At 38.0% G+C, this 22,018-nt stretch overlaps 1 protein-coding gene across 1 annotated transcript; it reads right to left on the bottom strand.

Moving 5' to 3' along the window:
* Positions 1-530: 530 nt before the first annotated feature.
* DNTTIP2 (deoxynucleotidyltransferase terminal interacting protein 2) lies at positions 531-20,604 on the bottom strand. Its single transcript, XM_044238713.1, has 7 exons — positions 20,484-20,604; positions 17,621-19,269; positions 15,720-15,858; positions 13,556-13,651; positions 11,638-11,802; positions 10,116-10,225; positions 531-978 (listed from the first exon to the last, which is right to left on the bottom strand). Exons 1-7 carry the CDS (start codon positions 20,553-20,555, stop codon positions 885-887), a joined length of 2,325 nt encoding a protein of 774 aa, XP_044094648.1. The 5' UTR covers positions 20,556-20,604; the 3' UTR covers positions 531-884.
* Positions 20,605-22,018: the final 1,414 nt, after the last annotated feature.

Here is a 22,018-nt window from a genome sequence, read left to right on the forward strand (position 1 = left end):
TTATGAGAAACTGCCAATACTCCTTAGGTACCAGAAACAGATCAGTCAGGATGTGCATTGCTATTGGAGATGAAATAAACTGAGCCACTTTAAAATTATTTCTGGCCAAGTTAAAATTATCTTATTTATGCCTAATTCACCTGGAGCACAACACTGACTCTGAATAAAATTAATCTTTCCTATTTCAACTGCTAAAGATAACCGTTCTCTTGCTTTGTCCACACTTAACCCAAACTTTCTAGGAAGTCTTCTTTACTTAAGTCCTTATATAGCTTCATTTCTTGTGTCGTATACTAACACACATTTCCTCCAAGAATACTTTGGCTTCAACTACAACTTTTATGCTTACAGCAAGCAGGTTTCTGTATCCCAGATTCACCAATTTTCTGGACATGAACTTAGAAAAGGGCATTTCTCGTATACCGTCTCCCTTCTACCTACACCTACACACACACACATACACACACACACAGCATTTCTGGAATACCGTCTCCCTCTACACACAAAAACACACACTCACACAAAATGCATGCATGTGCTACAGTATTGTTTAGTTTTGATCATGTAATTCTAAAGCATTCTGTGTATGTTAACAAACTATACTTTCTAAATGTTTTTAATTCAATTTTCTTTAAATAACCAAGTGTTGAAACTTTACAAAAATGGTCGAGGTTTTCCTTTTTCTTCCTCAAAAGGTCTAAGCATGGGTGGGTCTTTCGTAGACACACCTGTTTTTATCCCAAAGGATATGTGTCGATTCTCCCTCACGTCAACTTTTTTTCAAACAGGGCCAGTCTATATTAATTTGTGTGATTTTGTTAATTTTCAAAACATCTTGAGTAAATAAAGGGAGATATAAAATACTGTGGCTTGATTGCTGAATCTTAATTGCGAAATTTCTTCTTCTTTCGAAACTTCTTTCCTGCTGCATTCGCTGCTTTTTCAGCCATGATCTCTGAGTACTTCCTTCGGTTATATCTAAAAAGAAAAACCAAACTTTTAGGTTCTAAAGTATGACAACAGAAGTTAATGTATTAGGGGTGGTGATGAGGTGGTGTAACATCTAAATCTCAAAAAATTATTTGCATTTTCCCTATCTTAGCATATTTGTACTAAATTCCACCATGTGGAGCCATATTTGGAGTTAGGGGACTAAGTAGTAAACCAGACAACCATAACCCCCACCCTCACAGAGCCTAGTTTAGTGAGGAAAAAAAAAGGCAACTCTAAGAGAGGGCTTTTGAAGACTTTCAACCACTAGAGGACCATGTACCATATCCAGTTACCAGATGACATCAAACGCTTTAAAGACTTTTGTAGGACGAAAATGTAAAAACAGACTGATGCAGAAGCAGGTATGAGGCTCTAATTATCTTTAAGCTAGATATTAGAGAGATTTGCACTAACTCATTTTTGTTTTGTTCATGAAAATGTCAGTGTGTAACAGGATATTTTATTTTAAAAGGAATCAACAAATATTTTTAAAGTTTCTTAATTTTAACTGCCATTATGGTAAATATTGATAAATGTAGTCCACACATGTTCAAAAGAAGGGCTCACGAGTAGTTTGATTTGGAAAAATTAAGAATTCTTTAACTTTATAAAACTGTTCTGACCACTTTCACTGTGTTATATAAATCTGTTATTACTAAAGCTCAGGATGAACTCACACTCTCTTTAAAACAAGCTATTTAAGCCTTTTACAATTTAACAGCTCACTCAATCCTACAAGAACCCAGTATAATTTACACATTCTAACAAACCTAAGATTACATTGAAAATGAAACAAAACCAAATCAAATGTGTTCGAACTTAAGTGACAACAAAGTAACAGACTGCTGTCACATGGGATGTTATATATGAATCCAATGGTGACCACAAATCAAAAACCATAATAGATACATAAAAAATAAAGAGTAATCCAAACATAATACTAAAGAAAGCCATCAACCCCAAGAGAAGAGAGCAAGAGAATGACAGAGAAAAACTACAAAAACAACCAGAAAACTATTAAAATGGCAGTAACTACAGACCTAACAGCAATTATTTTAAATGTAAAGAGACTAAATGCTCCAATCAAAAGACATAGGGGACTGACTGAATCAAAAACAAGACTCATCTATATGGTGCCTACAAGAGGTTCGCTTCAAGCCTAAAGACACATATAAACTCAAAGTGAAGGAGATATTCCATGCAAATGCAGTGGGGAAAAAAGCCAGTTAGCACTACTTTCATCTGGCAAAGCAGACTTTAAACAAAGACTATAGCAAGAAACACAGAATGGCATTATATAATAAAGAGTTCAATCAAGGATATAACAACAGTAAATTTCTATGCATCCAACATAGAGGCACCTAAAAAACGCAAAAATTAACAGACATGAAGGGAGAAGCAAACAGTAATAAAACAGTAGGGCACTTTAACACCCCATTTACATCAATAGAAGGGTCATCCAAACAGAAATCAACCAGGAAACAATGGCCTTTGATGACACATTGGATGAGACGGACTTAACAGATATGAAGAGAACGTTCCGTTAAAAAACAACAGAATACATACACATTTTTTTCAAGTGCACATGGAACATTCTCCAGGACAGACCTCATGCTAGCCCACAAAACAAATCTCAAAAATTTAAGAAGACTGAAATTATACCAAGCATTTTTTCTAAAGAATGATATGAACAGACACTTCTCCAATCAAGACATACAAATGGCTATCAGACACATGAAAAAATGTTCATCATCATTAGCCCTCAGGAAATTCAAATTAAAACCACATTGAGATATCACCTTACACCAGTTAGAATGGCCAAAATTAACAAAACAGAGCTTCCCTATGACCCTGCAATTGCACTCCTGGGTATTTACCCCAAAGATTCAGATGTCGTGAAAAGAAGGGCCATCTGTACCCCAATGTTTATAGCAGCAATGGCCACGGTCGCCAAACTATGGAAAGAACCAAGATGCCCTTCAACGGACGAATGGATAAGGAAGATGTGGTCCATATACACTATGGAGTATTATGCCTCCATCAGAAAGGATGAATACCCAACTTTTGTAGCAACATGGACGGGACTGGAAGAGATTATGCTGAGTGAAATAAGTCAAGCAGAGAGAGTCAATTATCATATGGTTTCACTTATTTGTGGAGCATAACAAATAGCATGGAGGACAAGGGGTGTTAGAGAGGAGAAGGGAGTTGGGATAAATTGGATAGGGAGGTGAACCATGAGAGACTATGGACTCTGAAAAACAATCTGAGGGGTTTGAAGTGGCGGAGGGGTAGGAGGTTGGGGTACCAGGTGGTGGGTATTATAGAGGGCACGGATTGCATGGAGCACTGGGTGTGGTGAAAAAATAATGAATACTGTTTTTCTAAAAATAAATAAATTGAAAAAAAATAATAAAAAAAAATGAAAAGAGAAAAAAAAAGAATGATATGAAACAAAATAAATTATAAGGAAAAAAACATAAATAAATGGAAGCTAAACAACATACTACTAAACAACCAAAGGGTCAATGAAGAAATCAAAAAGGATGGGCGCCTGGATGGCTCAGTGCGTTAGGCCGCTGCTTTCGGCTCAGGTCATGATCTCAGGGTCCTGGGATCGAGTCCCACATCGGGCTCCCTGCTCAGCAGGGAGCCTGCTTCCTCCTCTCTCTCTCTCTGCCTGCCTCTCTGCCTACTTGTGATCTCTCTCTGTCAAATAAATAAATAAAATCTTTAAAAAAAAAAAAAGAAATCAAAAAGGAAAGCAAAAAAAAATACATGAAGACAAATGAAAATGAAAATGGTCAATTCTGGATGTAGCGAAAATGGATCTGAGAAGTTTACAGTGATATAGGCCTACCTTAATAAACAAAAACTTCAAACAATCTAGCCTTACACCTGAAGAAACTAGAAAAGAACAAAGCCCAAAGTTGGTAGAAAGATGGAAAAAGTGAGATTAAGGCAGAAATAAAATAGAGACTAAAAAACAAAAAAGCCAGGAATGCCTGGGTGGCTCAATCAGTTAAGCTGCTGCATTCGGCTCAGGTCATGATCCCAGGATCCTGGGATCGAGTCCCACATTAGGCTCCTTGCTTAACGGGGAGCCTGCTTCTCTTTCTGCCTCTGCCTGCCACACTGCCTGTTTGTGCTCTCTCTCTGACAAATAAATAAATAAAATCTTAAACATCAACAACAAAAACTCAAAAAAAAAAAAAGGCCAGACTCATCAAGAAAAAAGAGAACTCAAAATCAGAAATGAAGAATTAAAAGATGCCACAGGAATACAAATATTTACAAGAGAATACTATGAAAAAGTATATGCCAACAAATTGGGACAACCTAGAAAAAAAAATGGGTTGCTAGAAATGGAAAATCTTCTAAAACTAAATCAGGAAGAAATAGAAAATTTGAAATCTATTACTATTAACAAAACTGAATCAGTAATCAAAAGACTTCCAACAAAATTCAAGACCAGATGGATTCATAGCTGAATTCCACCAAACACTTAAAAGAGGAGTTAATACCTATTCTTTTCAAACTACTCCAAAACAATAGAAAACGAAGGAAAACTTCCAAATTCATTTATGAGGCCAGCTTCTAATACTGAAGCCAAAGACACTGCAAAAAAACAAAACAAAACCAAAAATACTACAGGTCATATGCCTGATGAACACAGGTGCAAAAATCCTCAATAAAATATCAGCAAACATGGGGCACCTAGGTGGCTCAGTGGGTTAAAGCCTCTGCCTTCCGCTCAGGTCATGATCCCACCCAGGGTCCTGGGATGGAGCCCCACATCAAGCTCTCTGCTCATCAGGGAGCCTGCTTCTCTCCCTCTCGCTCTCTCTCAGCCGGCCATTCTATCTACTTGTGATCTCTGTCTAATAAATAAATAAAATCTTTTTTTAAAAAAAGAATATCAGCAAACCAACAATACATTGAAAACATAATTTACCATAAGTAGGATTTAATCTACACATGCAAGAGCAGTACAATATTTGCAAATCAATGTCCACTGATAAGAAAAAGAATAAAACCCTATGATCATCTCAAAAAAAAAAAAACAAAAACCAACCACAAATCAAAAAAAACATTTGTTGGGGTGCCTGGTTGGCTCAGTTGGTTAAGCGTTGGACTCTGTCTCAGGTCATGATCATAGGGTAGTGAGATCAAGCCCTGTGTTGGGCTCCTTGCTGGGCATGAAACCTGCTTAGGATTCTTTCTTTCTCTCCCTCTGCGCCACCCCCTTTAAATAAAACTCCAAGTACAACATCCATTCATGATTTAAAAATTCTCAACAAAGTGGGTTTAGAGGAAACATACCTCAACACAGTAAAGGCCACATAGGAAAAATAAACAACTAACGTCATAATGGTGAAAAACCAATAGGTTTCCCTCTAAGATTAAGAACAAAACGAGGATGTCCATTCTCACTGCTTTTACTCAATACAGTACCAGAAGTCCTAGATGCAGCAATTAAATAAAAATAAATGGCATCCAAATTGGGAAGGAAGAAGTAAAACTGTCACTATTTACAGATGACATGACACTACATAGAGAAAACCCGGAAGACCCTACCAAAAACTATATCAGAATAAATGAATTCAGTTAAGCTGCAGGATACAAAATTAATATACAGAAAAGCTGTGTTTCTATACACTAATAACAAAGTAGCAGAGAAGTTAAGAAAACAATCCATTTACAAGTGTATCGGAAAAAAATAAAATACCTAGGAATAATTTTAACCAAGGAGACTGAAAGACCTGTACACTGATGGCTGTAAGACAGTGATGAAAAAAAATTGAAGACAACACATACAAATGGAAAGATATCAAGCTCATGGATTGGAAGAATTAATACTCTTAAAATGTCCATAGTACCCAATGCAATATAGAGATTCCATGCAATTCCTAACAAAATATCACAATATCATTTTTTGTAGAGCTAGAACAAATAATCCTAAAATTTATACAAAACCATAAAAGACCTCAAATAGCCAAAGCAATCTTAAGAAAGAATAACAAAGCTGGAGGTATCATAATCCCAGATTTCAAGATATACTACAAAGCTATAGTAATCAAAACAGTAAGGTACTGGTATAAAAACAGGTAAGTGGAACAGAAGAGAGCCCAGAAAGAAACACATGCTTATATGGCCAATTAATCTATGACAATGGAGGCAAGAATATACAATGGAGAAAAATAGTCTTTAATAAATGGTGTTGGAAAAACAGGATAGCTACATGCAAATGAATGAAACTGGACCACTTTCTTACACCATATGCAAAAATCAAAATGGATTAAAGACCTAAATGTGAGACCTAAAACAGTAAAACTCCTAAAAGAAAACATAGGCACCAATCTCTTGGGATGTAAGTCTTAACAAAATATTGATAGGTATGTCTCTCCAGACAAGGGAAACAAAAGTAAAAATAAACAAGTGGGACTACACTACTTGCAAAAAAGAGTTTTTGCAGAGCAAAGGAAACCAATAAAATAAAAAGGCAACCCACTGAATGGGAGAAGATTTATGTGCAAATGATAATCTGATAAGGAGTTACTATCCAAAATATATTAAGTAACTTACACAACTCACATCAAAAAACAAAACAAAACAAAACAAAAAACCCAAACAGTCTGATTAAAAAATAGTCAGAGGGCCTGAGTATTTCCCCAGAGACATACAGAAAAGGGCAACACACACATGAAAACATGTTCCACATCACTAATCACAAGGCAAATGCAAATCAAAATTACAGTGCGACATCACATCATACCAGTCAGAATGGCTGGTATCAAAAATACAAGTCGTAACAAATGTTGGCAAGGATTTGGAGAAAAGTTGGGAACTTTCATGTACTCTTTGTAGGAAAGTAAACTGGTGTACCCACTGTTGAAAACATTATGGAGGTTCCTCAAAAAATCAATAACAAAAATACCCAAAAATACACTATGACTTAGTAATTCCACTACCTGGTATTTACCCAAATAAAACAAAAACACTAACTCAAAAAGATACATGCACTCCAGCATTATTTACAATAGCCAAGATTTAGAAACAACCCAAGTGCTAAGTGTCCCATCAATAGATGAATGAATAAAGATGATGTGAGACAGACATATACAGACAGACCGACACACACACACACACTGGAATATTACTGAGCCATATAATCTTGCTATTCAGGGCAACATGGATGGACCTAGAGGATATTAAGTGAAGTAAGTCACACAGAGAAAGACAATATGATTTCACTTATAAATGGAATCTAAAAAGCAGATGAACAAACAAAAAACAGACTCTTAAATAGTTAGAATGCCTAGTATCAAAAGTAGTAACAAGTGTTAGTGAGGATGTGGAGAAAAAGGAACCCTTATGCTTTTGTTGGTGGGAATCACAATGGTTGTGCCAAAACAGTATGGAGGTTCCTCAAAGAGAGAGACTGAGAATAAACTGGTGGTTGCCAGAGGTGGGAGCTGGGTGAAACAGATAAAGGGAATAAAGAGGTACAAACTTCCAGATATATAAAATAAGTCATGGAGACGAAAAACACAGCATAGACAACACCGTCAATAATATTACAACAACACTGTATGGTAACAGATGGTGACTACTCTTGTAGTAGTGAGCATTTTATAATATAGAGAATTGTCGAATCACATTGCATACCTGGAACAAATGAAACACTGTAAGTCAACTATACCCCAACAAACAAAACCAAAAACCACATACAACACAGAAAATCGCGTTTTCTCCTGTATATTACACTTACTTCTTCTGTTCCAAGGCATTCCTACTCATGAACACAGGACACATTAGTAGGTTTACTGAATTTCCCTATCCCAAAGTGTTTGTTCAGAGGCCAGAAACCTCTTAAAGAGAATGTTGTAGAAGGAATTAAAACATTGCAAGGAGATGGGCTAGTAGAGTGTTTCACAGTCTGATACATAAATTTAGGTAACAGACAATATTCACTTTAAGCAATGTATTTATCTTCATGCACATTATAAAAATTGTAAGCCAACAAACCCATTTACAGTATGTTTCTTTTTAAAATAAAGCAGGCAGCACACACATAATGCAAACATTGTGAAAATGATACTCAGTGACTGAAGTATGGGAACAATGAACTAAGAACACTACCTCTAATTCACAATTTTACGAGTCTCATTCTACGAAATTTATAGTTTACACCAACTTCCTCACATCATTATTTTTTAGTGAAAGCACTGTCAGCCCTGCTGTGATTTCTGAGACTACTATCCTCAAGATTACAGAATACAGGTCCATTTTTAACCAGAACATACGGTTAACACTTAGTAAACAAAGACTTACTCAGCTTGCACCATGCCTGTGTGGGGATGGAGAATAAAACAGGCTTGAGACAGGAAAATAGGAGAGACGACTAGAGGAGGTGTCAAGTACTTGGTAATGGGTGGTTAGTGATATTATTTAGTCATGAGATACAGAGCACTGGGGCAGGACTAGCTTGTACTGGAAGGGTGCAGCAGCTGGATATGTGGGTCTAGACTCAGGAGCAATCTCAATTAGACAGAGTGCATTTGGAAGCCAAGAGTATATAGATTATAATTAAAGCCCTGTAGGGGATGAGATTTCCAAGGAAACAGTAATAAGTAAGGAAAGAAGATTGCTTATTTCTAAAATTTTTACCATTACCCATACTAATTATAAATAGCTTACATAACATTTGTGTTAAATTTGTTTTCCATGCTGACAAAGTTTTTAAAACCTTTATAATCTTTTCATTTTTGCTATTAAACTAATCTCAAAGTTCCACAAGGGTTTCTATGTGAAGCATGCTTTTAAATCTCCTGTAATATATACATACCTGCTTCAAGGACATTTAAACATATTCCCAAATGCTCCCATCTTAAAAAAAAAAAAATTCCTCTAACTCCACACCCACTACTAGCCTTGCCCCTCTCCCTCTTCTCAAACTTCATTTCTTTCTTTTTTTTTTTTTTTTTTTAAGATTTTATTTGTTCATTTCACAGAGATCACAAGTAGGCAGAGAGGCAGGCAGAGAGAGAAGGGAAGCAGGCTCCCCACCAAGCAGAGAGCCTGACGCGAAGCTCGAACCCAGGACATGACCTGAGCTGAAGGCAGAGGCTTTAACCCACTGAGCCACCCAGGTACCCCTCTTCTCAAACTTCATAGAATTGTCTCCATTTCTTAATTTTCAACTAACTCTCCAATCCTCTCTAGTCTGGTTTCCTCCTCATCGCTCCCGGTAAGAATGTTTTGACCTCCATGTATATCCAAAGAAGTTTTAGTTTTCTTTTTTTAAATTTAATTTTATTTAAATTCAATCAATTAACATAGTATGTATAACTAGTTTCAGAGGTAGAGTTTAGTGATTCATCAGTTGTATGTAATACCCAGTACTCATGACGTCACCTGCCCTCCTTAATGCCTATCACCCAGTTTGATTTCTCAGCAACATTTATTCCTCTTAATTACTCTCTCCAGTTTGTTTGTATCTGCTCAAAACATTCTCCTTCCTTGACTTCTGTGATACTAGCCATCCTGGTTTTCTTAATAGCCTCTTAGCCACTCTTTCCTATTCTCCTTTGCAGGCTCATTCTCCTCTAGTCAGTCAAATGTTTTCAAGCTTCCATCTAAAGCAGTGGTTCTAAACTGAAAATGCTTATGCTCCTCAGGGGACATCTAGAAATGTCAGCAGTCATTTTTAAAAAAAAAGATTTAATTTATTTATTTGACAGAGAGCCAGAGCACAAGCAGGCAGAGCAGTAGGCAGAGGGAGAGGGAGAAGCAGACTTTCTGCTGAGCAGAGAGCCTGATGCGGGGCTCAATCCCAGGACCCTGAGATCATGACCTGAGCCAAAGGCACGCACTTAACTAACTGAGCCACCCAAGTGCCCCTCGGCAGTCATTATTGTCACAAATTGGGAATGGGGTGCTACTGGCACCTAGTGGATAGAGGACAGTTCTTCCTAATAAAGAATTATCCCATCCAAAATGTAAATAGTGCTGTTGAGACACTGTGCTAAAGCCATTTAAAAATTACCTGAAGATTTAAAGTTTATGTATATTCTAAAGGAAAGCATACATAATACAAAGTAAGACATAAATTCCTTTACCTTCTGAACTCAGAATCAGCCAGCAATTCTTCCACAATAGTTCTCTTCCTTTGTTTTTTGGGAATTCGTGAATGGTAGAAGTCAGCTGGATTGTCAACAATGGTTCCAATCTATGAGCGATTGATAGAAATGAGTCATGCAATACTTGAATGCTAAGTTGCTTTCACATTTCAGGGTAGCTCTAACAAAGTATATTTATAGCAAAGAATGAAAAACGCAACTTAAATGATACCAACATAAAAAGTTAGTTTTGCCATTTTTTAAAACAAAAATAAGTCACCTCTTCAACTGGCACTGGCTCCTACAATGACATTTCATTAGAGTTTATAGTAAAGCCAAAAATCCTCTTATATCATTTAGTGCTAGGCAGGACAGTAAATTCTTGATGAACAGTGTAACTAGAAAAGTGGGACAGAGAACATCAATTCTTTTTTTTAGTTTCCCAATTTAATAAAATTGATACATAAACTCTACACCACACCTATTTGATCTCCTAGGTGAGAACTTTCTCAGGAACCATTCTGCATTTGTTCAAACATTCGGTGTCCACCATGTGCCAGGTCCACCATGTGCCAAGTACTGTGCTAAGTGTTTGGGAAATAAAGACAAAGAATATCTGGTCCCTGCCAGCAAGGAGCCCATAGTCTTAAGAAAAATCCACAGACAAGTAACTAAAAGATTAAAGCATAAAATAATTATTATGCTGAGCAAAACACTATAGATGCCCTAAAAAAAAAAAAGTGTGACCAACTCTACCTAAGGGAGGTCAAGGTTCCCTCCAAGTGTGTTGGAGCTTAAGAGGGCAATGTGACAGAAGAGCTGGGGAGCTGGTCTGAGTGCAGACCATACAGACTCTACCCTATGGGTCATAAAGAATCACTGAAGGTATCATTGAATGTTACCTGTGATATCACCGAGCAGAGGTGTATCATGAACAGACTGCCTTTTAAAAAAAACAACAGGTAACTGGCTACAATGTGGAGGATGGACTAGAAGGGGAGGGGACCTGGAGGTGAATGACTATTAGAGTAATTAAGTAACAAGTGAGAAGAAGGAACAGAATGAGGCTGACAGCCACAAGAGGGGGAATCAACTGAATTTTTCATCTGGAAACACTTTGGAAACCAACTTTTAACTTATTTTCAGCATTTGCCTGGGGATGTCCCCCTATCTGGAGAAGAATATGGTGCAAATGATTCCCTATTTCCTCTTCCATCATTTAAGGATTCTTGCTGTTAGGCTAATACTATTCATATATAGTATACCCAACTTAGAGGTTCCAAAACTTTTAGAGGTATGACCTGAAAACTTAGTTACCATCTGCAGCACTTCCCTCTATGTGGAATGCCATTACAAGCTGGTAGCCAAAAGATTGTCTGAATTGGGTTTTGCTCATTATTATACAGCCAAGCAGATGTGCACTATAAATTTTCACCTATGTTAAGAGTAAACAGAAAGAACACTATAGTGCTTTCCAAACTAAAATCTACAGAACATCACTGCCATTATTGTTTATTCATACCTGGAAGTACTTGGGGAAGCCATCCCTATCATTTTTCTTATAAAATCTTTTTGGGTCCATGCTAGCTCTCATCTTCAGTGCTTTGAGATCATTTTTTAACTCATCTGTCAATTCTGGAGCTTTCATACCAAACCAGCCATCACCTGCTGTTTTCTGTCGTTCTTTCTGAAATTCAGATTTCAAAAATAATTAAACAGAGAATTCTAACGTTAATAAGCAATGTATAAACTACACCTCATTCCCTTCAAAATTAATATATACAAAAAACTTCATGAATTAAAAACAAATGAGGTTACTTAACAGAATGTATTAGTCCCCAGATTCACCTTTTGCTTTTCTTTTTTTAAAAAAAGATTTTATTTATTTATTTGACAGACAGAGATCACAAGTAGGCAGAGAGGCAGGCAGAGAGAAGGGGAAGCAGACTCCCCACTGAGCAGAGAGCCCGATGTGGGGCTAGATCCCAGGACCCTGGGATCATGACCCAAGCCGAAGGCAGAGGCTTTAATCCACTGAGCCACCCAGGTGCCCCCGGATTCACTTTCATAAAAGAAATTATATCACAGTGTTTTCTTTGGTAAATTAGGCATAGTATTATCAGTTTCATAAATGAGAGCTCCTTAAAAATTTTTTTTTTTAATTTTAGTAAACTGCAGGGGCAAGTTACGTAGTGACTTGCAGGGGTGCCAGTTAACCTCCCCCAGCTTGTCTCTATACCTCTCAAGTAAAATAAATAAAATCTTAAAAAAAAAACCCACAAAAAACTGCTGACTTCCTGGGAGAACAATATACAGCTTCAATTTTTATTGGGCAATATAGCCTACACAAGAGATAATGTATAAAAACATTTTCACTTCTGGAGCTTATATGTGAATATTAATAATTTTATTTAGTGTGACTCAAAGTCACTCCAACAAGTCCAGAAATCCGTATTATTTATAAAATTTAAAAATAAGTTCTATTTTTTGGGAAACTCCTAGCAAGTTATTTACTTACTTTTAAATCATTCATACAACATTATGGAGTATCAATCATGTGCCAGCATGCTTCATATTAGTGATGATACATTACTGGGGTACCACCTTCCAATTTCCCTCAAACTCTCTTGATAATTTCTTTACAATTACTATTTGAAATGGCAGACGGAACCAACCCCCAACTTTAAAAAAATAAAAAAAGTTTCCTACCCTCTCACTCGGCAGACTACAGACACCCAGGTTTTTAGGTTGCTACATTAAGCTCCCTACAAAGGCCTGCAACAGAGCTCTTAGCTCTTGGTGAAAAGTACTATAAGCCAAGTGTGGACAAGGACCTTATATGCTTGCTGTCACTTGTTTTTAAGAAAGCGGGGGGTGGGGGGGAGCTGTCCTCTATGTGCACCAGTGGTGCACTTTATGAAAATCTATATAACACATGTTATGGAGGCACCTGGGTCACTCACTTGGTTAAGCATCTGCCTTCGGCTCAGGTCATGATCCCGGGTCCTGGGACCGAGCCCTACATCAGGTTTCCTGCTCTACAGGAAGCCTGCTTCTCCCTCTCCCAGTACCCCCGTTTGTGTTCCCTCTCTTGCTCAATCTGTCTCTAAAATAAATAAATAAAATCTTAAAAAAAAAGTGTTCATGGAACTTCATTTTCTGGGCCCTTAGATGTGTGATATCTTTCTTTACAAATATGTATTTTTTTAAGACTTTATTTTTACTATTTTAAAAAAATTTTATTTTTTAAAGTAATCTCTATACCCAACATGGGGCTAGAACTCAAAACCCTAAGATTACGAGTCACATGCTTTACCAAATGAGCTAATCAGGTGCCCTGAAAATACATATTTTTAAATTACACAACTATGTTGTATAAGCTGAATATATGCAGTCAAATGTACCTATTTAATCTAAATAATGAGTGTCACTATACTTACTCTGCGTTTTTTCTGAAGTTGATGTTTTGATTCACTGTATGGTGGGACACAGTAGTTTTTTTCAAAATCAGGAGTAATAATGGCTTTCTGCAAAAGCTGTAAAAATATTAAAGTGGTTTTTAAAATAATATCAGAATATCCTAATTTTTTCCAACATTTTCTGTCTTTTAAGAGAAATATCTCCCACACTGAAGACTACTCCAAATATATTAACCCTCTTTAGGCACAACCATACCACTGCAAAGTTGTTTTGGTCCTTAAGTTTGTAAATTATATCATAATAAAAATGCTTTAGAAGGCAAACTGAAAAGATTATTTTAGGAAACTTCATCTTACATTTCTTTTTCTAAACTGAATCAGCATATATCATATTTACATTAATGTGTCTAACCTGTATTTATTGGCTTACAACCAGCCAAACAACTGGAAAATAAAATCAACAGGAACAAATACCGTAATGGCTCTTGAAATCTCTGAAAACAAACAACCCTAACTAGTCTTTAGTAAGTTCTTTTGATGTTGGTAAACAGCTTCTGATCTGAGAAGACTCTATTACTAATATGTACAATGAAATAGATTTGATTAAACTTATACATCTATCCAGATAAATCTGCTTTTTTGCAATCCAACAGTCTTAGATTTTCTTTCAATATCAATTCATACACAGATCAACTTCATTCTTTTTAATAGCTGTTATGCACTAACATTCTTCTTCTAACATTTGGTTTTAAGTCTCCAAACCTTTATCTGTTGAAAACTGTAAACATCATCTCTGCACACTTGTGATTATTTTCTGTAAGATTCCAAAAATGCATCACTTAAAAATGAAAAAGAACCCCCAAAAGTATAGGCATCTTCCACAGAACATTTACACAAAATAATAAATAATAGCTAATAAATAGCTAATAAATACACAAAAAGATGATCAACAGCAAATAAAAACAGCCATGAGGCACCAGTAACAACAAACAAAAATATAATACCCAGTGCTGGTCACAATGTAAAGAAAAAGAGCAAGGGTTAACTGTGGTAGGACTTAACATTACTTGAATGCAAGGCAATTTAGCAGTACCTGTCAAACCTGAAGTGATATATTTTGGAATCTTAGAGAAATAATCACAAGTGTGCAGAGAAGGTGGTGGAGAGGACAGAGCTGAAGGAAGAGAAGCACCTTGAATGTTCTGAGGGACTTAAACAGGAGAATATCATAGTCAGGTTTGTGTTTCGTTTCATTTTAAAGTAGCATCTAACCCCAACCTGGGGCTCTAGCTCACAGCCTAGAGATCAAGAGTCGCATGCTCTTCGGACTGAGCCAGTCAGGTACCTTTTTTGTTTTTAAAAATAGAAATCTATCAAAAGTATAGAGGATGGCTTGAAGAAAAGACTAAGGAGGCTACTGCAGAATTCTAGATGAGAAATAAAGCCCCGCACTAGCCAGTGACAGTGGGGTGAAAAGAAGGGAACTCAGTAGAGTATGTAAGCAGTAGTATCTGCTTGGTTCAGCTTTGATCAGCCTCTACTGGAAAGGTAGGTCAGTGATGGACTGCAAAAGGAAAAGAGTTTGGCATCATTAACCAGCCCTGAGAATATTAAAGAAGTAGCTGGTTCAGGAAGGGAAGTGAACGAGGGCAATTAGGGAGGTCAAGTGGCTGAGCACATCTCAATAAACAGTCAACAGGCACAAGAGAATTTGAAGACCTGGAGGCACAGTAAGGCTAGAGAATACAGATTTGGGGAAGTCATGCCATGTGACTTAAGCTGAGGGTTTGTATGAGGTTACCTACCGGGTAATTCCCTTCTGAAATTATATGTACAATTTTATGCATATATGCACATGTGTATTTTTCCTGGTGGGGGGGGAGTAGCACCCACAGATTTCAGATTCTTAACAGCATCCAGAACTGTTATGAACTAAAAATGAAGCAAGAAAAGAGAAGAAAACACATCCCCTAGGATAACTGGTAGGTGCAAGAGGAATGCTGACCCTGTATTAATTATTTTTCAATTTTATCTTTTATAGCTAGGACTTTGAGAGGAAAAGAGGAGCACAGCAGGTTAACATGGTTTCACTGCAGGAAAATTAGTCTCTTACCAAGAACTAATCATGTCTAGAAGTGATTGGTTAGTTCTATGAAAACCCAACAGGACACTGTATCTAACTTACCTCATTTTTCTTTTTCTCCTTGATCTGTGTCAGGGTTCTCTTCTTCGACTGTAGTTTGTCCGCATTGAAATTAATATACAAGCCACCCAACTGCTTGATACTCATACCAGGGTCTATGCTGCTGCTTGTCAACTTCAGACTGAAAGAGAATGATCACTTAAAGATCAAGTAATCACATCAAAATGGAAGCAAGTGAGACTGTTCTTTTTAAAAATCACTTTTTTCTTCTACCCTTTTACTGCCAATGACAAAAAAAAAAAAAGGAAATCTTATTTTTACAATGGAGTTTCTGAAAACCTGAAACACATGTTTTAAATCTAATAAAATCATTAAGAAGAAAATTCCAGGATAAATAATGAGTAAGTTTTTTTGGAACACATCAAAATTTATTCCTCAGATTAACTTAAAGAGGATTAAGACTATATGTCAGCAGACTTCATAAAGAAAAGAACTGCAGAGAAGAGGAGATACATCTGGCAATTCAGCTCAACTTCATATACAGGTGTTGAGTCAACAAACATACATAACCTCTATCTCTAAAACCAATGAGAAAGACAGGTTCTGAACTTCCCGGTTATCTAAGCTTAAGAATGTTTTTCTGGGTGAATAAGGGTATTTGGTAGTGCTTCTAAATCAGTGAGTTTTAAACAGCAGTGAACATCTCTATTTCTCACTGGAGATTTTAAAAAATACAGAAGTCATACCCCACATCTACCAAACCAGTTGGGTCTGGGCTCCTGTTATATTTATATAGTAAGAATTTCTTTTATATTACTGGAAGGTCCTTTTTATAAGCAAATATAGTTACTTTCTTCCCTAATTATTTATTTAAACTGGGCAGTTGAAAGCTTTGATCAGTCTCTACGGGAAAGTGAAATCATTCTACTGCAGTGGTTTAGCAGTGATTCTCAACCCTAAAAAGATACATTAGAATTATCCTGGGAAACAGTGTGCCTTTTAAAAAATAAGTATGCTTGAGGCTGGCCTCAGAGATTTCTTTCATTGGCTTAGAGTGAAAACTGCTCATCTGTTAATGTATAGACTCTTGCCAAGGATGTATTTCCACTAGGTACAGGGCCACCAGAGCCCTGTGCCTAAGAAAAACAAATTGAAAACAGAAAAAAAGAAACTAAAAAAACAGTCCCAAAGTCAGTATTTTTTAATGGGCGCTAGACAGGATTATAGGTGATTATTTTTCTCCACCTTTTCCCTATTTTTCAACTCTACAATTAGCATAGAGAAAAGATAAAAGTTCCTTTTCTTCCCTTTTATGTTGCCCTTAACTATCATGCAGGAAAATCTTAACAGATGATTTTGAATAGGTCACTGGTGGGAGAAATATGACTAACAAAGGCTCCCACAGACTAGGGATATGCTGGATAAAAGAGTTCTTCCATAAAGAACGTGAGGCAGTAGTTTTCTCAATTTCCATGTTTTCTTTTTTTTTTAAGATTTTATTTATTTGACAGAGAGAGATCACAAGTAGGCAGAGGGGCTGGGAGAGAGGAGAAAACAGGCTCCCTGCTGAGTAGAGAGCCCTATACGGGGCTTGATCCCAGGACCCTGAGATCATGACCTGAGCTGAAGTCTCAGCTTACCTACCCAGGCGCCCCAATTTCCATGTTCTCTAATATTTTATATTTTTATGATAATCAGGCACTTGAAACATGTGTCAAAAACTTTTAAAACTTTAAAAGTTTTAAAACTTTAAAAGTTTTTATTTTTATTTTTTATTTTTTTAAAGATTTTATTTATTTATTTGAGAGAGAGAGAGACAGTGAGCGAGAGCATGAGCGAGGAGAAGGTCAGAGAGCGAAGCAGACTCCCCATGGAGCTGGGAGCCTGATGTGGGACTCGATCCCGGGACTCCAGGAACTTTTAAAAATAAAGGCAAAACTTACAGTTTAGACTTTGTGCTATTTAGTAAGTCATCTTCATCACTAAACTCACTATCTTTGTCTGTGTCATGGTCTGATGGTTCTTCACTTTTTTCATCCTCTTCCTCCTCTTTTTTTTCCTCAGTGGCAACTTCACTTGCCTTGTCTCCCTCATCCAAGTAAAAATGTTTATCAGTACTTAATCCAGGAGTTTTGTCAATTACAAACAATGCATGGTCACATGACATATTTTCTGATTCTCCAAGTAAAGACTCTTTTTGACCATTATTTTCGACAAAACACACAGTGTCCTCTTCATTCTCACTATTTTCAGACTGCTGGCTTTCGTCACTGCTGAGAACTAATAGAACAGAATCATCTTTGTCCAGCGATGTGTGGAGCTCAGACTTCAATAGTCTGTTTGCACACTCAGAATCTACGTCCCTTCCTTCATTCCTATCTTCGCTGATACCTGTAACGGTGCACTCGTCTTCATCACTACCACCATCACCAAATTCTGTCAAGTCACTTGTTTTTATGGTGCTCTTTCTCTCTTCATTCCATCTGTCCACTTCTACCACTGCAAATGTTTGAGTTAATGATTTTATTATAGCCTCACAGTTCAGATTTGAGGACTCTGAGGTGGTCCTATTATTTCGGGGGGTTGAATGCCTTTGAGAAACTAACAGCTGAATCCCAGTGTCCTGAGGTTCAGAAAGGCTCTCCAACTGATAATTTTTCTTACTTACTTCTTTTTCCTCATCTACTATTCCCTTGGCTTCTTCATCTAAATTCTTACAATTCTGCTTTGTAATTTCTTTGAGAGGTGCAACATTGGCCTTTTCCTTCTCTCTTAAATTAAAGAGAGATTGGCGTTTTTGCACTGTTCGTTTTTTTTCTGAATTTCTGCGGAAGGAATCATCATTGAAGTCTTTACACATTTCATTTTTACAGAAATTTGGCTTATTTATCTGAGAAAGAGATCTCACTGGTAAACAAGGTGTTTGTCTGGTATCTGAATCCTCTGAATTCAAAGGTGTATTTATGATTTGCTTTTCATTTTCTGGTGCAATATCAGTATCTTTCTCCTCAGTTTGTGTGTGTAATTTCTTCTGCATACTTCTCGTTCTCATAGTTGCAACTCCAGAAAATGAAGAAATGTCTGAGTATGATGCCTCAGCATCAGAATTAGCTTCTTCATATAATTCTTGGCTTGGGTCTCTTACAGATTTAGCCTTACTTCGTCTGGTATTTGTAGTTATTGCAGGTGGCACAATTCTAGAAATACCTGAAACATGTGATTCAGCTTCAGAGTCACCATCATCTTCTTCAATATGAGACTGATTTACTGGAGTTATTTTAAGCCTTTTTCGAACACTGGACACTGGGGTACATGGAACTAAGATCTGTCGCCTCCTAGTTACTCTTAAAATGGAATCCTGGCACTCATACACAGAAGAACAATTGGACTCTGCTTCAGAGGTCTCTCCATCAACAGATAGTTTGTTCATTTCAGATAATGAGACTGTAGTTCCACTCTTTCTCTCTCTGGTTTTAGGAGTTCTAGAGACTGGACTTTGTTTCCTAGTGGTTTGTGATTCAGTAGTAGTTGGGTCAACAGGTAGACATTCCTTTCTGCTTTTTGGATGTGCATGAATTCTTTTAGCAGAATTCTGTAAGCAGAATAAACACACTGTGATTTAGGCAGGACTGAAACTAAGGCACTCCTCTCATGAACACATTTTAAGAGGGTACTAAAAAACTCACCAGCACCCATTTAAAAGGAAAAAAACAAAACTTGAACACTAAATACTGGATCTAACACTAGATTTTCAAGGCCCTGCCTCACAACCACCCATTACTCATGATTTTTAACAATAAAAACAAAAAAGATACTGGATCTGACTGTGCAATTGCAGGACCTGCCTCACTAGCCACGCCCAAGACATAGATATAATTTTAGGGAGCAAAACAACTAACTGCAAAGAAAATTTTCTGCACAGAAGTATCACATACCAAATACGCTAGGTGGACCCACATACTGATACGCAGTCAGGGGAAGAGGTAAGAAAGGAAGTATTAACTCTGAGCACAGATGTGTTTAGGAACACACCAACGGAATCAGTCGCTGCCCTTACCTTTACATACATAAATGAATTCACGTTTTATTCCCTCTGTCGCAGAATCAGAGCCAACAGACGTCTGTAGCTATTGATAGCCACCAGGAGGCATCACTGCAGCCTTCCTCACTCCAGAATAAAGTGCTGCGGGGCCACTACCAGCTCCCCACGTGACAACGGTAACCCTCTCTCCAATCCTGCTAATTATAATTAAGACTCACACTTGGTAGCCGAAATTAAACCTCCTTCGTACGGTTTTAACAGGTTAGAAGGCCTCAGCTGCCTTCTATTACAAAGGAGAACTGCACCTGCCATTACAAAGGAGAACTACCCAGAGCAAGTTACCTGACCTCTCTGTTCCAAGTTAAGGTCTTTTTTTTTTTTTTTTTAAAGATCTTATTTATTTATTTGACAGACAGAGAGCACAAGTAGGCAGAGAGGCGGGGGTGGGAGGAGGTGAAGGGGAAAGCAGGCTCCCCCCCACCCAGCAGAGAGCCCAATGAGGGTCTCGATCTCAGGACCCCGGGATCATGACCCGAGCCGAAGGCAGAGGCTTTAAACCACTGAGTCCCCCAGGCGCCCTCAGGCTAAGGACTGTCTTAAACAACCGTAGCGAGGACCGAAGAGGAAGCTACGGGGTTAGCACTGGGTCCCACACGGCAGCGCGCGCGACAAGTTCGGGCCCTTCCCGCCGCCCTACCACCCTAAATAAGAGCCGCTCTGTGAAGAAGCAGCGGCAGAAATGAGGCCGCCCTGCGATCTCCTACCTTCTGTTGGGAGTTTTCAGCCAACGTGGCTTGGACCGTGGCCTGAGGCCTCCCGGACCTGGTCACCACCATCCTCCCGGCTCGCGGCCACCCCGGCCTGCCTCTGTTCCGGCGCCCCGGAAATGCGTCAAATAAGTGTCTCGCTCGCTGTTTCAGCGAGGATCCCGGAACCAACGAGAATCTCGTTGCGGCATCCGGCCTTTGGGATTCCCAAGGCCACGGTTTCTAGTGTTCCCTCCAGTGCCCTGGAAAGTCAGATGCAGGGGCTCTGGCAGGGAGAGTCGTGAGGAGGGCGGCGGACCCGCAGTGATGGAGGGCCCTCGTCCCAGTTTCACACAAACCAATTGGAAAATAGCATCTTCTTTCTTAACTTTAACCATCCTCTCATATATTTGGTCTTAATGTAGTCATGGGTGTGACTGAAGGAGGCGTTTGCATTATTTATAACACTTTGGTAACGATGTACTCTAGTCTTATTCGTGAAATTAAATATTTTTTTTGTTAATAAACTCGAAAGACTCGGTTTGGGTAAAGATGTATTTGTTAAACGTTACAGAAACTCAGAGACAAGGAAGCTATCTAAAGGTGATGGTTACGGATCAGAAATAAGCGGAAAAGAAATGTTAATTTTTATTTTATTTTATTTTTAAGATTTTATTTATTTATTTGACAGAGTATTTATTTATTTCACAAGTAGGCAGAGAGGCAGGCAGAGAGAGAGAGAGGAGAAAGCAGGCTCCCTGCTGAGCAGAGAGCCGGATAAGGGACTTGATCCCAGGACCCTGAGATCATGACCTGAACCGAAGGCAGCGGCTTAACTCACTGAGCCACCCAGGCGCCCTAATTTTTATTTTTTAAAAAAGATTTTATTTATTTGTCAGAGAGGAGCGAGAGTGAGCACAGGCAGACAGGGTGGCAGGCAGAGGCAGAGGGAGAAGCAGTCTCCCTGCCAAGCAAGTAGTCGGATGTGGGACTCGATCCCAGGACGCTGAGTTCATGACCTGTGCTGAAGGCAGCTGCTTAACCAACTGAGCCACCCAGGTGTCCCAAGAAATGTTAAATTTTAAAGGAGAGCGATAAATTTTGTTGTTCTTTTTGCAGTGAAGAGAATGACCAGAATCAAGAGAAGATGTTTGGTATTCTTTTAGGATGAAGTATGGCGAATTAGAATATATTTTAGGGGAGTGGAAAGGGATATTGTTAGAGGTGATAAAGGATGAGTTCTTCACCAAATCTATATAACAGAAAACCATTTTTTTTCCTTATCGTCACGAAACAGATTTTTCATTGGGCACATGGCCCTCCAACTAAATAGGTCCTTTCATAGTTTCCCTTGAGCCAAATGGGGCTGACTAAATTTTGGCCAGTTAGTATAAATTGTTGTGTAGCTCTTTAGGGACATAGGGAAAGAGGAGGTCCTCCCTGCTTGCTTGCTTTTTTTTAAAAAGATTTATTTATTTGACAGAGATCAGAAGTAGGCAGAGAGGCAGGCAGAGAGAGAGGAGGAAGCAGGCTCCCTGCCGAGCAGAGAGCCA

The sequence above is a fragment of the Neovison vison genome, chromosome 2, assembly GCF_020171115.1.
Source record: "Neovison vison isolate M4711 chromosome 2, ASM_NN_V1, whole genome shotgun sequence".
NCBI lineage: Eukaryota > Metazoa > Chordata > Mammalia > Carnivora > Mustelidae > Neogale > Neogale vison.

What these genes read in the sequence shown, in the direction of transcription:
- DNTTIP2 (XM_044238713.1), bottom strand. Translation starts at nt 20,555, where the DNA reads ATGGTGGTGACCAGGTCCGGGAGGCCTCAGGCCACGGTCCAAGCCACG. An exon ending in AATAGCACAAAGTCTAAACT is followed by an intron (nt 15,859 to 17,620) that starts GTAAGTTTTGCC and finishes ATTCTCTTTCAG; the next exon opens with TCTGAAGTTGACAAGCAGCA. An exon ending in GCTGATTCTGAGTTCAGAAG is followed by an intron (nt 979 to 10,115) that starts GTAAAGGAATTT and finishes TTTTCTTTTTAG; the next exon opens with ATATAACCGAAGGAAGTACT.